Source organism: Mesitornis unicolor, unplaced genomic scaffold, assembly GCF_000695765.1.
Source record: "Mesitornis unicolor isolate BGI_N332 unplaced genomic scaffold, ASM69576v1 scaffold15499, whole genome shotgun sequence".
Taxonomy (NCBI): domain Eukaryota; kingdom Metazoa; phylum Chordata; class Aves; order Mesitornithiformes; family Mesitornithidae; genus Mesitornis; species Mesitornis unicolor.
Window position 1 is genome coordinate 20,743 of NW_010208093.1, and position 16,915 is coordinate 37,657.

General features: G+C 42.7%; 1 protein-coding gene across 1 annotated transcript in view; it reads right to left on the bottom strand.

Moving 5' to 3' along the window:
* LOC104546866 (collagen alpha-1(XXIV) chain-like) overlaps positions 1–16,915 on the bottom strand; it is a gene marked incomplete at its 5' end in the record, with an annotated part of 48,889 nt that overhangs the window by 18,331 nt on the left and 13,643 nt on the right. The window contains 14 exons of the mRNA XM_010192368.1: positions 756–809; positions 2,353–2,406; positions 2,514–2,567; positions 3,939–3,992; positions 5,726–5,782; positions 7,039–7,092; positions 7,873–7,926; positions 8,960–9,067; positions 9,545–9,598; positions 11,825–11,932; positions 12,518–12,571; positions 13,870–13,923; positions 14,146–14,199; positions 15,117–15,170. Of these exons, the coding sequence (XP_010190670.1) occupies positions 756–809; positions 2,353–2,406; positions 2,514–2,567; positions 3,939–3,992; positions 5,726–5,782; positions 7,039–7,092; positions 7,873–7,926; positions 8,960–9,067; positions 9,545–9,598; positions 11,825–11,932; positions 12,518–12,571; positions 13,870–13,923; positions 14,146–14,199; positions 15,117–15,170 (867 nt within the window). The remainder of the gene's footprint in view (positions 1–755; positions 810–2,352; positions 2,407–2,513; positions 2,568–3,938; positions 3,993–5,725; positions 5,783–7,038; positions 7,093–7,872; positions 7,927–8,959; positions 9,068–9,544; positions 9,599–11,824; positions 11,933–12,517; positions 12,572–13,869; positions 13,924–14,145; positions 14,200–15,116; positions 15,171–16,915) is intronic.

The window sequence follows — 16,915 nt, forward strand, 5'->3', positions numbered from 1 at the left end:
TCCTCCAGGGGGAAGAGCTGATTATTTACAAAAGCCAAACAGCCTCCTTGCCTTCAAAAGGCTCTTCCTGCACTCTGCCCAGCAGGTATGAGCTCTGAGAAGCAGCTGTGTTTCTCTGGTTACCGACACTGTTTTGATGTAAGGTAGTAAAAGTTATTTACAATAATATGGCATTATTTACTGGGGGACCAAAACAGCCGTGACGCATTTTGTTCTGGCTTATGTTTACAGAACACCTACTGCTTCCTGCTCTTTCTGCTCCCTCAGCTTGTCTCCAGAAAACCAAGAAGGAGCATTACAACTTCAGCTCAGGGCGGGCGAGAGAAAGAAGTGAACCTCAAGGGATCTGCCAGCTGTGTCCACCATGGAAGTGTGGATCCGGGCTTCCGCAGGCTGCAGATGGGAGCCAGGAGTGACCCGCAGTGCTGTTCTGTGTAATATGGTGCGGTAACTTGCACGTGGACAACGAGCCACATGCACACGTTGTCTAATTAAGTGGCTTTACAAGTGGGAAAGACCTTGCTGTTACATTAGCTGCAAGTGTTGAGTAGCTGACCATAATTCAGTATAATCTAACACAATTTCAAAGATTATTTTTCTTTCACAAAGGTTCCTTCACACCTCCTTGATAACGTGAAGGTTCTTTAGAGTAAGCACAAGGCTTTCTGGTACCATTGGCACGACACAATTTTTGTTCTATCGGTTATTTCTTTCTTTTCTAACCCCAAGATAAGCTGTAGAATCTTGTTACTTACAGGAATTCCAGGTTTGCCAGCCTGACCCGTTGCTCCTTTCTTCCCTGTGGGTCCCTAAAAGTTATAAATAAATTATATACAAGTTATTATATCCAATTTATATAGTTATAAATAAATTATACACAAGTTATAAATACTTGTGAACTGACAAATGTCTTAAACTCAGTCCCCTAGGAAGAGCTGAGAACTGTTCCCCTCTCGTACGCATGTTGGCATTGCCTGGCTTTGGACCAGATTATTTCCATTTCAGGAGACAGCAGAAAGTTTTTCAAGTAGAAGTGAGTAAGTTTTTGGTAGAATTGTACATATTTTTCTGTTTCCTGAATTGGTAAAGTGCAGTTTTCAGAACAAGAGGCATAAAAAGCTTTTCACTATGACTCTGACAGCAGACAACATTCTCGTAAGTGGTTGAATGACACAGGAGGCCAAGCATCGAGCCAGAAAAGTTCAGAATGGGTCAAAATCATCTCAGAATTTCATTTATAGGATATTCTTGACAGAATATCAAGAGCTATGGCATGAATTTTATCCTGCCTTTAAGAGATAAAACCACTCAGACAGCAGGGACAAGAACACCACTTGTCAGCATAGATCAAGGAGAAAAAAGCTTCCCAGATTTTCTGGATTGATTATTTTAAACATTGTTCTTATAGCAACAGTGATGCTAAGCTACTATGCTGCAATACTGTTCATGCAATAAAGTGAACACGGGTAAATGTTTTATAATTCATGTAAATACGATAAAATCAGCAAAATCGTGTTCTATTCCTTAATTTGATGCCTTTTTGTTAAAGAAGTCAGAACTGGGATGTGTATATATAAAGAACTTTATAAAGTTTTCATTAAAATTTCTGAATCCACATAAAGTAAACCCAGACTATTCAACATTTCTGTTTATGGGACTGGTTTTGTAAGGCTTGCTATAGCCATGCCACTGCAGTTAGGAGTCTATGAATGTTTCCACTATTAATGTCTTTGCATACACCTTTAGGCTCTCACGAGTTGCTCCAGGTTGGATATCGGTTCCGTATTTGAAGATGGCAGTCGTACTTTGAGGGGCATTTGCAGCACACAGAGAACGTTCTCCAAGGAAGACAGAGAAACGCCTGGTTTTATCCCGTGCTGCGAGCAGTTCGTCAAAGGCAGTACGGGTAGATTACAGGCTGACAAGCACATCACTTTTCCTTTCTCGTTCCCCATTCCTAATCTACCACAGAGCCTTGTATTTACCTAGAAAATTCTGAAACTCTAACGGAGTTGCACTGTGGAACTTCTCAGACCAAATATCTCATTTAAGCTGCAATGGCAATTGGTGGTGTAAGAAAGCTTTTAGCTTAAATATTTTGAAATCTCAACAAGCAATGAAAGTCACCCCCTGGGAGAATATAAAATATTTTGGCAATTTTCAATGCACTACCAAGGAGAACCACTATTTCTATAGGGAAATATTTACTCTGTGATCTTCTTCATGACTCTGTCATTACTCCTCTACTATTCTGTAGCAAACTCCTTATTTCCAGGTGCCTTTGAAAGTGCAGTACCAGGAGGCTTCATTGACAGACCAGAGCTGTAAAATCCTTTTCATTTTTCTACTTACTTCTGACCCTCTTTCTCCTTTCAGTCCTTGCTCTCCCAGTTCACCTGGCTCTCCCTTTGGAAAGAACATACATTAAATAAATGAAAGAGAATAATTTCAATGCAGATGAAAATGGGTTTTCAAGAGCCAGTAGAGAAATCTCACTTGTTTGAAACACTTACTGGAGGCCCCTGTTGTCCAATAGGTCCTCTAAGCCCTGGGAGACCTGTGTGACCCTGGGAAGCAGAAAATACAGCACATTGCAGTACAGGCAACTCAGGACGTCATGCTCAATGAGCCACAGATTTCCCTGTACAGTCCATTTTGGGAGGTGCTGGTGGCCCCAGCTCCACTGGCATGGCCTAGACAAAGTATGCTCAGCTCTCCTGAGATCAGACCCTAGGGAGGTTTTCTTCTTTGGAATCCTCAACTCCAAACTGCAAGTGGGAATCTTGTATTGTTTGAACACTTCTGTGAGCACAGATCATATTCAGTTCCTGGATTTATCACTATGTCCACCTGTATTATCTGTGTCAATCAGGATGTTCCACGTCAAGGACTGTCTCTTTTGTATTTCAGCAAACAAACTGCATCGGTGATTAGCACAAGTTACCACCCATTTTGTATTTGCTGAGACACTGAATAGAATTAATGAACAATTATTAGGATTAGATTTAGAAAGAAATAGTAATTAAATTTCAGAGCAAAATGTTAATACATTATCACAGAATCAGAGCATTGTTTAGGTTGAAAGGGATCTCTTGAGATCCAGATCACAGAATCCCAGAATATGAGGAGCTGGAAGGGACCTGCAAAGCTCCCCCAGTGCAACCCCTGCCAGAGCAGGATCACCAGAGCAGTCACACAGGAACACCTCAGGGCTTTGGGGGTCTCCACACAAGGAGACTCCACAACCTCTCTGGGCAGCCTGGGCCATGCTCTGCCACCCTCACCCTCACAAAGTTTGGCCTCATCTTCAGCTTGAACCTCCTGTGCTCCAGCTTGGGACCATTGCCCCTTGTCCTGGCATTGGCCATCCCAGAGCAGAGCCTGGCTCCTTCCTCCTGACACTGCCCTTTCCCAATGGATCCCCAGGAATGAGGGCACCCTCATTAATGATGATCTCCTCTCAAGCACAGACAGGTAGAACAGGCAGTCCAGGACCATGGCCAGTCAGGTTTTGAGTATTTCCACAGGTGGGGACTCCACAGCCTCTCTGGACAGCCCATTCCAGTGCTCAGTCATCCTCACAGTAAAAAGCAAGATTCAAAAGGAATTTCATGTGCTTCAGTCTGTGCCTTTTGTCTCTTGTGCTGTCACTGAATAATGCTGAGACGAGTCTGGCTCCTTCATCATTCCCTCCCATCAGGTATTTACACACACTGAGATCACCCAGGCCTCCTCTGTGATGGCTCAGGAGTCCCAGCTCTCCCAGCTTCCTCTCATGTGAAAGATGCTCCAGTGTGTTCCAGGTGCTCGTCAGTGCAGCGAGGCACCACCAAGTGCTTCTCTGCCCTCTTGTGAGAGAACAGACCTCTGCTACAGCCCTCCACATGCATACACGGCGTGCCACATCCAACCAAAGAATGAAAACCAAGCGGCATTACCTTGTAGCCCTCATCGCCAGGTTCTCCTCTGTCTCCACGCTCACCACTAGGACCCTGGAGAGGAAATCAAAGAGCAAAATGTAACAGCTGGGCTGAAACAATCCTGAAGTGAAGTACAGAAATAAAGCTGGGATTCCTCTCAAAACAGGATAACCATCGAGAGGGAACTGAGGATTACAAATATTGAACTTGGCTTGTTTAAAGGAATAAACACAATTTTTTCTAAGCAACATGCATTGCAGCCAGACAGTAGACACTGCCTAAAATAACTGAAGACTGGAAGCTAAAAGATAGATCTTACATGGTCACAAATAAAGTAGGAGTATTGGCCTCAGCAGAACTTCTCCAGGTTTGTACCCATATATGTATCTGAACTAAAAATCTTCACAGATAAATGAAGAGACTTTGTTTTCAAGACATGCAAGGAAAGCTCCTTTATGGTTTCTGTAAGACAACACTTGAAAAATGGGGTTCTTTTCTGAAATGACTTCTTATGCCCAGAATCTGCTTTAACTTTTGTTTTGTTCTAATAAAAAGGCAATTTCAATCTCTCAGCATGCCTCACATGTATGAGAGCTGCACAGGAGCAGACGGAATGGTGTGATCTGTGTGTCACGGGGTTCTTCCTGCTGCAATTAGACACTTCACTGCCTTAACTGCAGGGAAAGGGCCTTACTGCAGTCCCACAAGAAACGGGATTTTTCCCCAGAATTTTAGCTCTCCTTGCAGCAAATGGACCAAACGTCAGTCAAAGGAGAACGATGGGATAGGGGATGATGCCCACAGAAAGCACGAATGGCCAAGACTTTCAGCCAATCATTAGATGAAATAATAAGGGACTGCCTTTTCCCCCACCTATATCTTAAGTAAAAGCACATAATGAAAAGCTGGCCAGGCATCAGTAACTGCAATGTGTTATTTCAGTTCAGAAATGAACAGATCAGCCACTTCTAGTGCACGTCCACCAACAGACACTGCTATGCAACTCCTTGTGTTCTCCCCAAGGTTTCGGCAGCCTCATGGCACGTTTCCTAGAGGGAACCCACAAGGTGGGAAGGCCCTGCTTGAAAGGTCTGATCAGTCAGCATCACAGAGCCAGTTTGGCTACAGCAGAATGGGCTGGAGTTTCTTCTCTCATGCATTTCCATAATTAAGTTATGAACCTAGTCCAGACTCTGCCTTCAGTTCCATCAAGGTCTTGTGGTCCTGCCTTTTGAGGTGGTGAGGGATAAATATTAAGGTTAATCTGAGGAGAAGCAGGCCGTATGAGTATTACATCTGGCACAATCAAAGCCTGGACATGAAACGCTTTTAATAAGATTGTGAGATGACATTTTATTTATTAGATCTGCTCAAAATTGCTGCAGAGAGCGAGCGCCCACGTATGAATTTAGTAAAAAACGGTTACAAAACGCGGTGCCCTCTGAATCAGCTAAATTAGCTTTGTAGTGATAATGAAGTAAGTCAAAACATGTTTCTGGTTAGTAAAGCAATTAGGTATAATTTAGGATAAACACAGAGGGTAAAATTCAGCTCCAAAAAGTGCTGGTCTAAACACAGACTGATGGCATTAGTGTAATTAAACACAGGGCACACGCTCTGAAGCTGGAAAAAGCACATGACCGCATTTTTCATGGAGGGATTACCAATTAAAGGTCCATCGTTCCACATTTTTGTACAAGGGGGCACTGACTCCTGAGACAGTGATATAAGGTTTCAGAAAGAGCCTGCATTGTCTCTTGTCTGGAGAGGCACTAAGAGAAGTTTTTGGAGAAAGAAAGACCTACTGGTTCACCTATGGGCCCGGGTGGTCCAAGAACTGTGCTGTCTTCACCTGGGTAACCCTAAAACAAAGAGAAGGATGAAAAATATTAACCTGGATATTCAATCTCATCCAGAATGCACACATGTTCAAATGCTAATAGACACCCAGAAAGCATACTGTGTAGATGCTAGAAGTGAAAAGGATGCTTATAGTTCTAATAGAGTGGAAATGGCAACTCCATTTTAACATGCATCTAAATGCCCTAAAGACATTTAGGATTAAAAAAAAAACCTAAGTATTTGCTCTGTTACGAAAGGCAACTATAAAAAACCCAAAGTATTTGAAAAATGTCCATGGAACCATTTCTTTATTTAATGAAAAAAGAGGATAAACAGGATATTTGACAAGAGGAAAAGAGAAAATTTCTTCCACTGTTTTGAGAAATACACTTAAAATAGACAACTGAGTGCACAGAAGACTCCAGCAGTCAACCTGAACTCTGCTGAATTCTAAATATGAAACAACTGCCATCCAAACTAATAGACAAAAATTACCAATTCCAGATGACTTAATACCGATACTTAATGCAGAGGCATCATTTTAAATATGAGGAAGGTTTTCAAATGAGCATCAAAGTGCTTTCTCAGAAGCAATCAAGCAAGCTAGACACTGAGCTTCCAATAATGTAGTTTTCAGTTATTGTTTCTGAAAATCATATCAGAACCAATTTATGTTATCACCACTAATTGCCTATTAGCAGTATTCAATGCAACGCCGTCCCTAATGTAAGAATGTGTTTCTCTGTCAGGTGCAGCTCCAAACTAATCTTGTACCTGCCTGGGGCCACAGACTTCAGTCGGGACACAAATCTGTTTGCAGAATTCGAGGCTTAGAAGAACAACAGTGAATTTGACACTGAAAGAGCAGCACTGAGGCCACATCCTGCCTCTAACATCTTATATTAAGCACACGCTTTTGGCCTTCTTAGCTGGACTTTCAGCAAAATCCATGGGTGTACTTACAAGGTTAAAGCTAAGCAAGTACTTAGCTGGCTGCACTCTGATCATTTCTGTCAGCAGTGCTCACATCTGATACAACAGAATGTGCTTCTCACAATGGGTACCTTGTGTTTTTAAACCTGAAACGATTCAGCCGTGTAGTTCAGACCCTGCCTCTGAATGATCCATTTCTCCAGTTTTGCATTTCTTCTTCTGCTCGCTCACAATATAATAAATATTGCAAACAGTGGCTTTTGCTGCATGCTGTAGAAAACAGTGAACATTTCCTCCCTTTATAATTACTCAAACTGTGAGACACTATAATCCATCTTCATACCTTTTCTCCTTTGGGTCCTGGTGGTCCTGGGGGCCCTGGAGGACCCTGGTGTCCCTATAGAAGCAAAAAAAACCCCAAAATTAGTCCAAAACCAAATACTTAAAGAAATAATTAATCCCAAACTTTCTTTTAGGTGCTTGCTACTATCATTTTTTTGCTGCCTGCTAATAATGCTAAAGAGCGATGTGGCAAAACATTATCTGCCCCAGGCATAAAATTGAGTGGAGGAAAAGCTCTGAGCACATTGGGAAATCCAAGGATCTGACAGGGCTTGATGGGAGGGGAGCTGGGCTGGTTCTCATTTCAGGGTTAGGGCCACTGATGGAAATATCTGCTTGGAAAAAAGACAGAGCAGTCTGATGTACAAGGGCAGGACTTGATCCATCTATGATGGTGATCATGATTATTTTTCAGTGAAAGGCACAGTATCTTTATGTTCTTCAACCAACCTCATTCAACCAGTGGTTCTGTTGCTGAAAGGGAAACTGCCTGGCCAGACAGCAAGCAGAGGTGGTGGTGGTTGCTGAACTCTCTTCATAATCATTAGTTTTATAGGAACTTTATTCACAAAGAGTGGGGTGGATTGGAAAACAAGGCTTTCAAATCTATGGTAAAAACAACTGCTAGTGAACTCATAAAAAACCAGTTATCATTGTTTAAGGTTAGTATTTCTGAGTAGGCAACCAGGTGTCATATAAATATATGTGAGTATCTGACACTCCTAAAGATATTTGTATATTCTACATACAGATCCCTCTGATATGTGAAATTATGTAGAGTACCACAGACTTACCTGAGGGATCTGTGTCAACATGAATGCAGTGAAAAACTCACCCCATAACCTGGTATTCCTGACTCTCCTTCAGGTCCCATTCCTCCTGGATGTCCCTGTTAAATGCAATAACCAGTGACAGAAAAATGAGCTCCCCTGTAAAATGTTACAACAATGCACACTATAAAGTTATCACCTAGAAAAGTTTTCAAATACTGAGACTGAGAACCACAGACAACTTCCTTGTTAGGTCCAGCTTAATCTGGTAACGATTACTGGGCTTTTCCCTATTCTCTTGGAAAAAACGCTCAACATTTTCAGTCCTAACCTTACAATCCCTGTGCATATTAAGATCAAAAGGGCCTGAGCTTTCAGAGGTATGGAGAAACTCTGTTTATAAACACTAAGGATGCCAAGAGAAGCTGAGGGTGAAACTCCTATTAGGAAGCTGAGTTCAAGTCCTTCTCTTGAAGACATTGGCCATTAGACAGTTACTTTACTTCTGTGTTTCACGGTGCTGCATTCAGTGACCACAGGTTTGGGCCCTGGAGAGTGAGATGAGCACACTGCCCCACTGGTTTGGAGGCTGCATGTGCCTGTGCATCTACCACACAGCGTGGAGCGAGCTTGGGGAGCTTGTGTTGAGAGTAGCTCATAAAATTAATGGAAACACACTTAATATAGTTAACTTGGGATCAGGTTCCCGATCAATAGGAGTAGCAGTCCTCATCTGAAATGCTTTGTTTCTGCTATGGGTGGGCCTTATTTTATGTAATAGCAAACCCCATGATTCCTGTTTCTGGAGCTGGAGAGGTTCAAGAAGCAGCCACAGCAGTGAGTTTGTACGTGGACTGTGGGGCATGAGTGCTCCATGGCATGTCCTGCCATGCTGCTCCTCTGCATCTCAGACCAGGAACCTGACCAGAGCATGAGAAGACTCCATCCAGGTCCATGGCCCACACTTCTATCTGGAAAGGGGCACCAGTCTCATTCCGATGCTGAAAGACCAAGGCACAAATGGGGACAGACACTGCCTGCATCTACAGCTACCAGAACAAAATATTTATGTCTTGTCTGTTCCCGTAGAGAGAAAAGATTCTGCAAAACCAGAAATACGTGAGCTTCTAGATAAGCATGTTTTGTACGAACCAAGGGACCTCGAGTTCCTCTTGCGCCTTTGGGACCAGTTTTTCCAGGTTGGCCAGAGTCACCAGCAGGTCCAATTTCTCCAGGAGGGCCAAGCTGCCCCTTTTCCCCCTGTTGGTGTTATGATATTAAAAACAACAAGAGATTGATACTAAGTTTAAAAACACAATTTATTATTAACCAATGTATATAAGCATTATGAAACAGAAGTATTACATTTACCTGTGTCATTTACTGTATTTCTCAGAATATCTGAAAACCAGAACTCTGCAGTGGAAAAAACCCAAACCTCTCCTAAAGCCTTTCTATTTTGTGTTTTGCTTTAGCCAAAGCTTAACATCTTTTGATAGCAGCATAACCGCTCAGAGTTGCAAAATCACATCCTGATACAAATTTAGATTTCCTAAGTTCCTGAACATTATTGACTGCAGAATGATGACAATTCACATTGCTATGGCTAGCAAGAAAAGAAGTTGGCTTGAAGCACCACATAAAACAGGGATGGACTTGGTTCAGTGGAATTATTTTGTATTGTAAATCTGAGTTTCAGTTAAAATGAAACAACTGGGGGAAGATGAGAAATGTTACCTTCTTTCCTAAACGGCCCCTCTGACCTGGGTTTCCTGGTGTTCCTTCAGGACCCTGTACATTTATTAGGGGGAGAAAAAGAAATTACTGAGAAAGGCCCTGGAAACACGTTTAAACTGTGCTCCAAACTGGATAACTGAGCAGGCTTTTGTAACAGAGAGCGGGGAGGAAAAACTTCATTAACTGTGGCTGTGAGCAAGTTAGCAAGACTGTTTCAGGTTACAGCAGAAATAACTGGGCAAGCATCAGGAATCACTTATCAAACTAGTGAAACTGCACTGAAAACAGGGGGAAAACACAGTAATTCTTGTCCACACCGAAAATATTACCCTAGAAATAAAAAAGCTCCAAGGCAAACCCTGGATTTAGAGGAATACAATACAGAGGAAAACCAACAAAACCTTGGGGCTGTGAAGAGCAGGGCCCTGGCACAAGGTGCTGCAGAGCAGAGATGTAACTCGGTACGTGCTGGTACCTGCCTGCAGGTGAAGGGTGCCATGAAGCTACAGCGCTGCTGCCCTGCGGGTCACTCCAAAAACTGAGCCTCCCAGAGGGCTGGAGCTGCCCATCGCTCACTGTTTTCCATTTACCCAAAAGCTTTGTGAGGTAGAAGAGGTAATTTAACATCAGTTGTGGGATAAAGGGAGATATATTTGGAGGTTTTTTTTGAGTAATTATGGTGATAAGCCAGGGTAAATATAGTTTGAATTAATTTGTGAAGATCATTTGTTGCTTTGTAAGCTTTTGTTTAAGGACAACTTAGTATTCCTCTCACCCCCAATAAAACCCTGTGACAGTTGATTATAGGAAACTGATTTCCACGTTCAGACCACGATGATGTGATCTGTCCGCATCCCTAGGAGGAGGTCAAACAAAACCTGTGATGTGAATGCTCCCGGACACAGGGAGGATGGGAAGGGAGGAAGGCAGCTCTGCCTTTGGAATGCATGGAGCAGAAATGTGAAAAAATCCTCCACTAACCACATCCTCTCAAACACGGGATTGCCAGAGCCGCCTGTCTCACTGAGGCATCAGCGCTGCTGATGTTGTTTACTGTATGCAAGTACAATAACATATAACGTAGATATGCCAGGGCTGAGCTGTTCAATGATAATTTCAATGTGTGAAACTTTCGGGCTTCTCCAGAACTGCCAACCCAAACCAGAAAAAAAAAAAAGTCAGGGTGATATAATTTTATCAGAAACAAAAATCATTCAGTAGCACACTAAGTGTGCTGACAATTAGAAGAGCGTTTTCCCTTCACTAACAGAGTATTCCTGTGAAGAACCCAAGGCTAAAGAGACCCAGTTGTAGCAGTGGTGCTCAGAGGACAGGGACAGTGCTCGCAGCCGCTGACAGCTGGGCCCTCCACGTCACGTTTATTAACAGCTACAGAGGAGGCAGCCAGAGGACTGCGAATGAGGGAACGTGATTTTTGGTAAGGGAATCTGATGGCTGACTTGAGGCTGCATACTCGCTTTGAAAGCTGTGCTCCAGAATATTGGTGCGCAGTAAGAAGTTGCAGAAAACTTCAGCAAAATAGGTTTTATAGGTGGATTTCAGCAGCTAGGATTGATGCCAGAATAACCACGCAAACTGATCTATGGATCCCAGTGCTCATTTACTGTTTGACCTGCGTATGCTTGCTGCCATTTCTCTCCATCTGCAATCTGTTTTAGCTACGGCAACCGGTGCTCTCGTGGTATGTTTATTTGAATCTTTTCACAGAGGCACCAGAATGAAGTTAGTTAAAGAATAATGCCTTTCAAGAACAAAATGGAATCATAAAATTCTGTCTTCCTTTTCTCTCCTTCCTTTTTCCGGTCTATGCCTCGTTACAGGGGGAGATCACAATTTGTGACAGTATGTGCATCTTGCCAATTTCTTTGGGTATTCTTATACACTAAAGAATGAGATTAAGCTTGCTCAGTCTTCAAATGAATGCAGGGATAGGGACTGGTGGCACACAGCTGTCTAGAGAGGAGAGATCTGAAGGAAGAGGCTTCAGGTTGTGTGGTGTATGTGTCTGGGTGGCAGGTGATGGGGCATCACTATCTGGCCTGAGGTTTAAGGTAGGAAAAACACTTGTCTCCTCTCTCTACCACCCTTGAAAAGATGAACCACATAGACAAGTGAGGCAAGCTGATTTAAAGGTGGTCGTATCTCATTGCAATAGAAATTAGAAAATAAAAAAATAAAAGCAGCAAGCAAGCTTAAAAAGAAAACAATTACAAAAAAAGCAAGCGAACAAAATTTCCTCTTAAACCCGAAGACACTTACACGAATGCCCATTATGCCAGGTTCACCAGGGGGTCCAGCAATTCCCGGTAACCCCATCTCTCCTTTTTCACCACCTTCTCCAGGAAGTCCCTGGTCTCCAGGGTCTCCCTAAAAAAAAAAAGCAAAAGACCCCCCAACGTTAGGCAAGCTGCTGCTACAGCATTACTTGTTCTTGAGAAAAACGAATTCTGAATCTTCCAAGTTTGATAAAAAGCACACTAAAACTGATAGGAATCTCAGCAGTCAAATTCAGATAGTCTCCAAGTTAGGGTAAAGCTTTTTCTATCCCGTTCATACGCTCTTACAGCTGGATCTTGCCTCATCCATCACAAACTACCTGAGGGTGTCCTCTGCAACATCCCCTGTCCTGGACCTGTCACAGTCCCTGGCCCAGCACTGATCTGATAAAGATAAATTGATCAATTGATTAATTGTGATAAATTGATCGCATAAACAAGCCATGCTCAGTTCTCCTGCTTGCATTTCTCTGTCGAGCCATTCAACTTTGCAGCACTTGCAGGGTAGGAATGAGCCCAAAAGGCCCAGGAAAGCCTATAATGTACAGGGCCTCCTGTGTTAAAACTAAGTGCTCTCAACTGGGCTCTGTTGAGCTGGTGCAACATGAGATAAAAAGAGATTTGGGTCCTTAAGCTAATTTGACTGCTTTCCATCTGCTATAAAAACTGAATGTACCTTTGGGCCATCTTTTCCTTGAACACCGTCTTCTCCTGGGGATCCTGGTTCACCCTTATAGAAAGGAACAGTTCAGAACAGTTATTGCCTAAACTTCTTGAAATCGGGAGAACTCAGACTAGTTTTACACATTTATTCTTTTGGACAGCTTTTATTTTGCTATTGTAGTTTATTTGTCTCCATTTTTCACTGCTTTAAAGCGACAGAGTCACAGACTTGGGAATCTTGAACACAGGAAAACATAAAAGATGATCAACATCGGAAAAATGCTATGCACATGTAACACTGGCAGTTCGGACAGTGGCACTGAGATGGGTGGGTTTCAGAGTATGCAACATGTAATTACGGTAACCTCAAAAATGTACCTACTCCATTCTGAAACGTCCATGTTTATGTGGGTAACAGCTATTTTGGTATGGTTAGTGACTCGGTTTAAGGCCATGAAAAACCTCATCGTTTACCAACAGCATTGGCACCATGGCATTGTGGAATATTTGCATTTCTCAGGTAAAGACACTGGCAACTTGCAACTTTTTATGCAGACAGTAAAAAACCAAACACAAGCTGCCCTATACTAATAGCTAATAGGATAGGATAGGATAGGATTTCAGACGTAGCAGTATGGTAAAGTCCAGAGCATCCATCCACTGTGGGAAGAGCACCAGAAATCACTGTTCTCCAAGGACAGGCAGAGGTATGGAACACAGCTTCCTGCAGATTTTGGGCAGGAGGAAAAGATGATAGCAGGGAGCTAACAGAACAAGAGAGCTTTAAGGTTTAAGCCTGAAATTATATTGTTTACGCTCTTTTAAAAGTGTCCTGGATAAAATCTGCCTCTAGCACTTGAAAAGGTTTCTTCAGCCTTCAAAGGTAGGCAACTGTTTGGGTCAGATGAGGGGGGAAAGACACATGGGAAGAGTAAGCAGGGGTAGAAGCACTTGGGAAAATCAAGCGCCAAATGAGCCATCCACAGCACCAGAAGCAAAGCAGCTGCTTTAGGTGGTGGTACAAAGAGATACCCTGCTCTGTTGAGAATATAACGCTCCATTATCTCCCCTAGAATGAGTGTCCACACACAGCACTGCTGGGTGCTGCAATCTTTGCAGATAGACTGGACACCCTTGAATTTACCTTCATGCTGAAACCACTCTTCATGTCTCTCAGTGACATGAGACAGATAGAAATATTTTAATGTTATAATCAATACTCTACAATATTACATTTTTTAAAAGGGCATCACAAAATAGCTTCTTATTTAATTCTTCTGATAAACCAAGGTCTCTCAACCTGCATTTCTGACACATCTGTAACATACTTTCCTTTTTGGAAGGAGATTTGCATCCATAGCTTACCCTTAAACCTTGGGCACCTGGTTCTCCAGCCTTCCCAGCAGGTCCAATGTCTCCCTGGAACATCAGGAGGAAAATAAACAACCGGATTTTAAGGCACACTATTCTTAACAATGACAGGGTTTACAAATAATGCAGTCATCGTGACAATAACAGTATTTCTCATGGCCCATTTCCTGCATCACTATTTACCTGGCTCATGAATCGGATCACTTTGATTCGCTTTTGTGGAAATTTGGAAACATGAACAACAAAAGAGAGACCAATTTCAACATTTACCTTTGCGCCTGGTTCTCCCTGCAGGCCAGGTTCTCCTTCGGGGCCTGGAGGTCCCTGCACGGTACAAGAGCTACATGTGGTCACCAACAACAAATCCGCAACCACCGAACAGCACAGCCAAAATTCAAGCAGAAAAACGGCATGAGGAACTGGGAAAGTTAAATGTCTGAAAAATCAGAACTAGGACAGCACAGTTCTTTGGTCTTCCTAGAGCCCAGCAGAAGAAAAGAAAGGAGGGCATGGGAGAGGAACGGCCCTGCGGATCAGGAATGTATTGAAGACTCAGCAGCACCACTGCGCCTGTACCTCTCATGACAAATTACTGGCAGGCTGAGCAATCATCTGTCTTCTGTAAACCTGGCAGACAGCTCCGTTGCTGTTTAGGCTTGGAGCCAAGCAGACAGAGACTTTGGAGAGCAAAGCTCTTTTTGGCGTTTTCTGCCCTTAAAGAGTTAATGGCACCAGACTGCTTCCTGCAAAGTTTACATTAAGAGCTTCTTTCGATAGTCGGTCAGAAGACCGGGATTTGGGTGATAAGCGCTTCTGCTCTAAGCGAGCTCGTCCCTCAGCTACCTCACTGCAAACGTGGCTCATACATTCTGTCATGTTTCTTTCCAAGAGATATTAAAAACAAAAAAAAACATATCAGCAGAAGTTAGGAAGAAGACTGCCCGCAGCTTTTCTTCATCCACCGTTTGCAAGGACATACAATTAATTGTAAAGCTGCCGTACTGACTAACTGCAAAAACAGTGCTTCCAAATAACCCCAACCAAAACAAAACAGAAAACTACTTATTTTAGACATTTTTTTTGGTAGCAGCTTTAAGTAAGAGAATCTCTCAGCAGCTCATGGTATTTAAGTCAGCTGCAGGTAATAAAAAAAATAGTTAAAACAGTTTCTAAACATACTGTCCAGGCTTATTCAGTTGCTTGAGTTTTTGTAATTACTATGCAAATAATTAAAAGCTCACCTCAAAACCCATTTCTCCAACAGGGCCAACATCCCCTGGTTGTCCTCTTGGACCCTGGCATCAAACAGAATTTTGGATGTGTCATTCAGTTAACACTGAATTACATTTACACAACCTTGACTCTGTCTCTTCAGAACAATTCCAACCGGCATAGAGAAGGGTTTCGTGGCCTTTCCTCCTGAGCCCAACAGTGCAAGTACGTACCATGATGGCACACAGCTCTGAAGACCCCACTGCCAATCTTGACACACTGAAATAACAGACTTCAGATAACAGCACAGATGTCTTTTCTTTCAGATCAAAAATAAATGATTATCTAAACTAAGCTCTCCTCTTGATTAACTGAGACTTTGTTTAATTAAGGTTTGCTAGACTGTCTGGTTTGCTTTGTGGAAAAGCCTACAGTCTGGTATGGAATTAACTGGAAACAACTACTGTGTGCTTCACTAAGGATTCAGTGATGTTTACACAGGGCAGTCACTGAGGTGTAACGGACTAAAGGTTGGAGCCTTTTTGGTGACATCAGAAACTGTACTGTGAGCATAAGTAATAAATTCATTGCAGTAACACCTTGAGACCTGTTCCTAAAGCAGCAAGCCCAAATTCTCTGCCCATGCCAGATTGCCCATCTCTGCTCGCAGAGTGGGGTTTGTGTGCTGGGGGGTAAGGTTGCCCCTAGCAGCTTACAGCTGTTCCATAGCCGCTATGGACGTGTGTCAAGACAAATCAACCCTCTGCCTGCACCCAGCCTTTGCACCTGCAGAACGCTCACATCCATTTATGCCTTTTTATCTGTGTTTAAGCACATTCTAAATTAAAAACCTTTTGTTGATCTATTATTCTCATGTAAAAGAAAGATGTTGCTACCAATATTTACGACTGAAGCCTTTTAAGCAAATATTTACTCTTTCTTGTTTCACCTCCTTTTACAGACTGTGCGTACGGTTTTGCTCCTGATGACTTGGCAGTTATAATGCCGGTATATTCTTCCCTTGTACCAACAATGTAAACTCCATATTACTTATTAGTAGTAGATGCATATATTCTATGATTTCACCCTATAGCTTCATTTAAGTGTGAACGACTGAAACTGCAATTAATTTCCTGTTGAGAATTCAGATGATCCTAAACTAAGTCAACTCCATGAGATCCCACCAGGCAAGTATCACAAAGCTGGAGTTTCATTCTCAAGTATTTCTTAATAATATTCCCATGAAGCTAAGTCAGATGCCTTGGTGATGTGTCTTTCCCCTGAGACTTCCAGTGATTTTCAGAATCCAAAAAATTAGATCAATACAGGGACTCCTTTTAACCATTAACAATAGGTCATTTGCATGAACATCTGACAAGTAGGTAAAGCATAATTTAGACCCAGCGTGATCCTACAAATAGTTCTAATTGCTTACGTTTCTCTGCTTCTCCACCAGTAACTGGGGTTTTCCTGCTCTGTGCAGAACCGGTGACAGGGCCAGAGAAACGGCTTCCAGCAGCCGGGCCCCATGTAGTGACCAGTGGACAGACGAGATCAAGCTGCTTGGATGGGCAGTTAACAAAGAGCCCTTCCTTTTGTAACATCTGCCATTTTCATCACTTCTTCCTGGCCCCACAGACCATTTTCGCAGACATTTTACTCTTTCAGCACTTGAAAGAAAAGGTTCCCTGTTCAGTTCGGACACTGCAAGTTTAGATCCTCAGTGATGAGCACAACAGAAACGTAGGTTGCTCAGGAGCAGACTACTTAGATTAGATAAGGCTGACGCTCTGAATATAGGAAAATTTGGACTTGACCGGAAATCAGC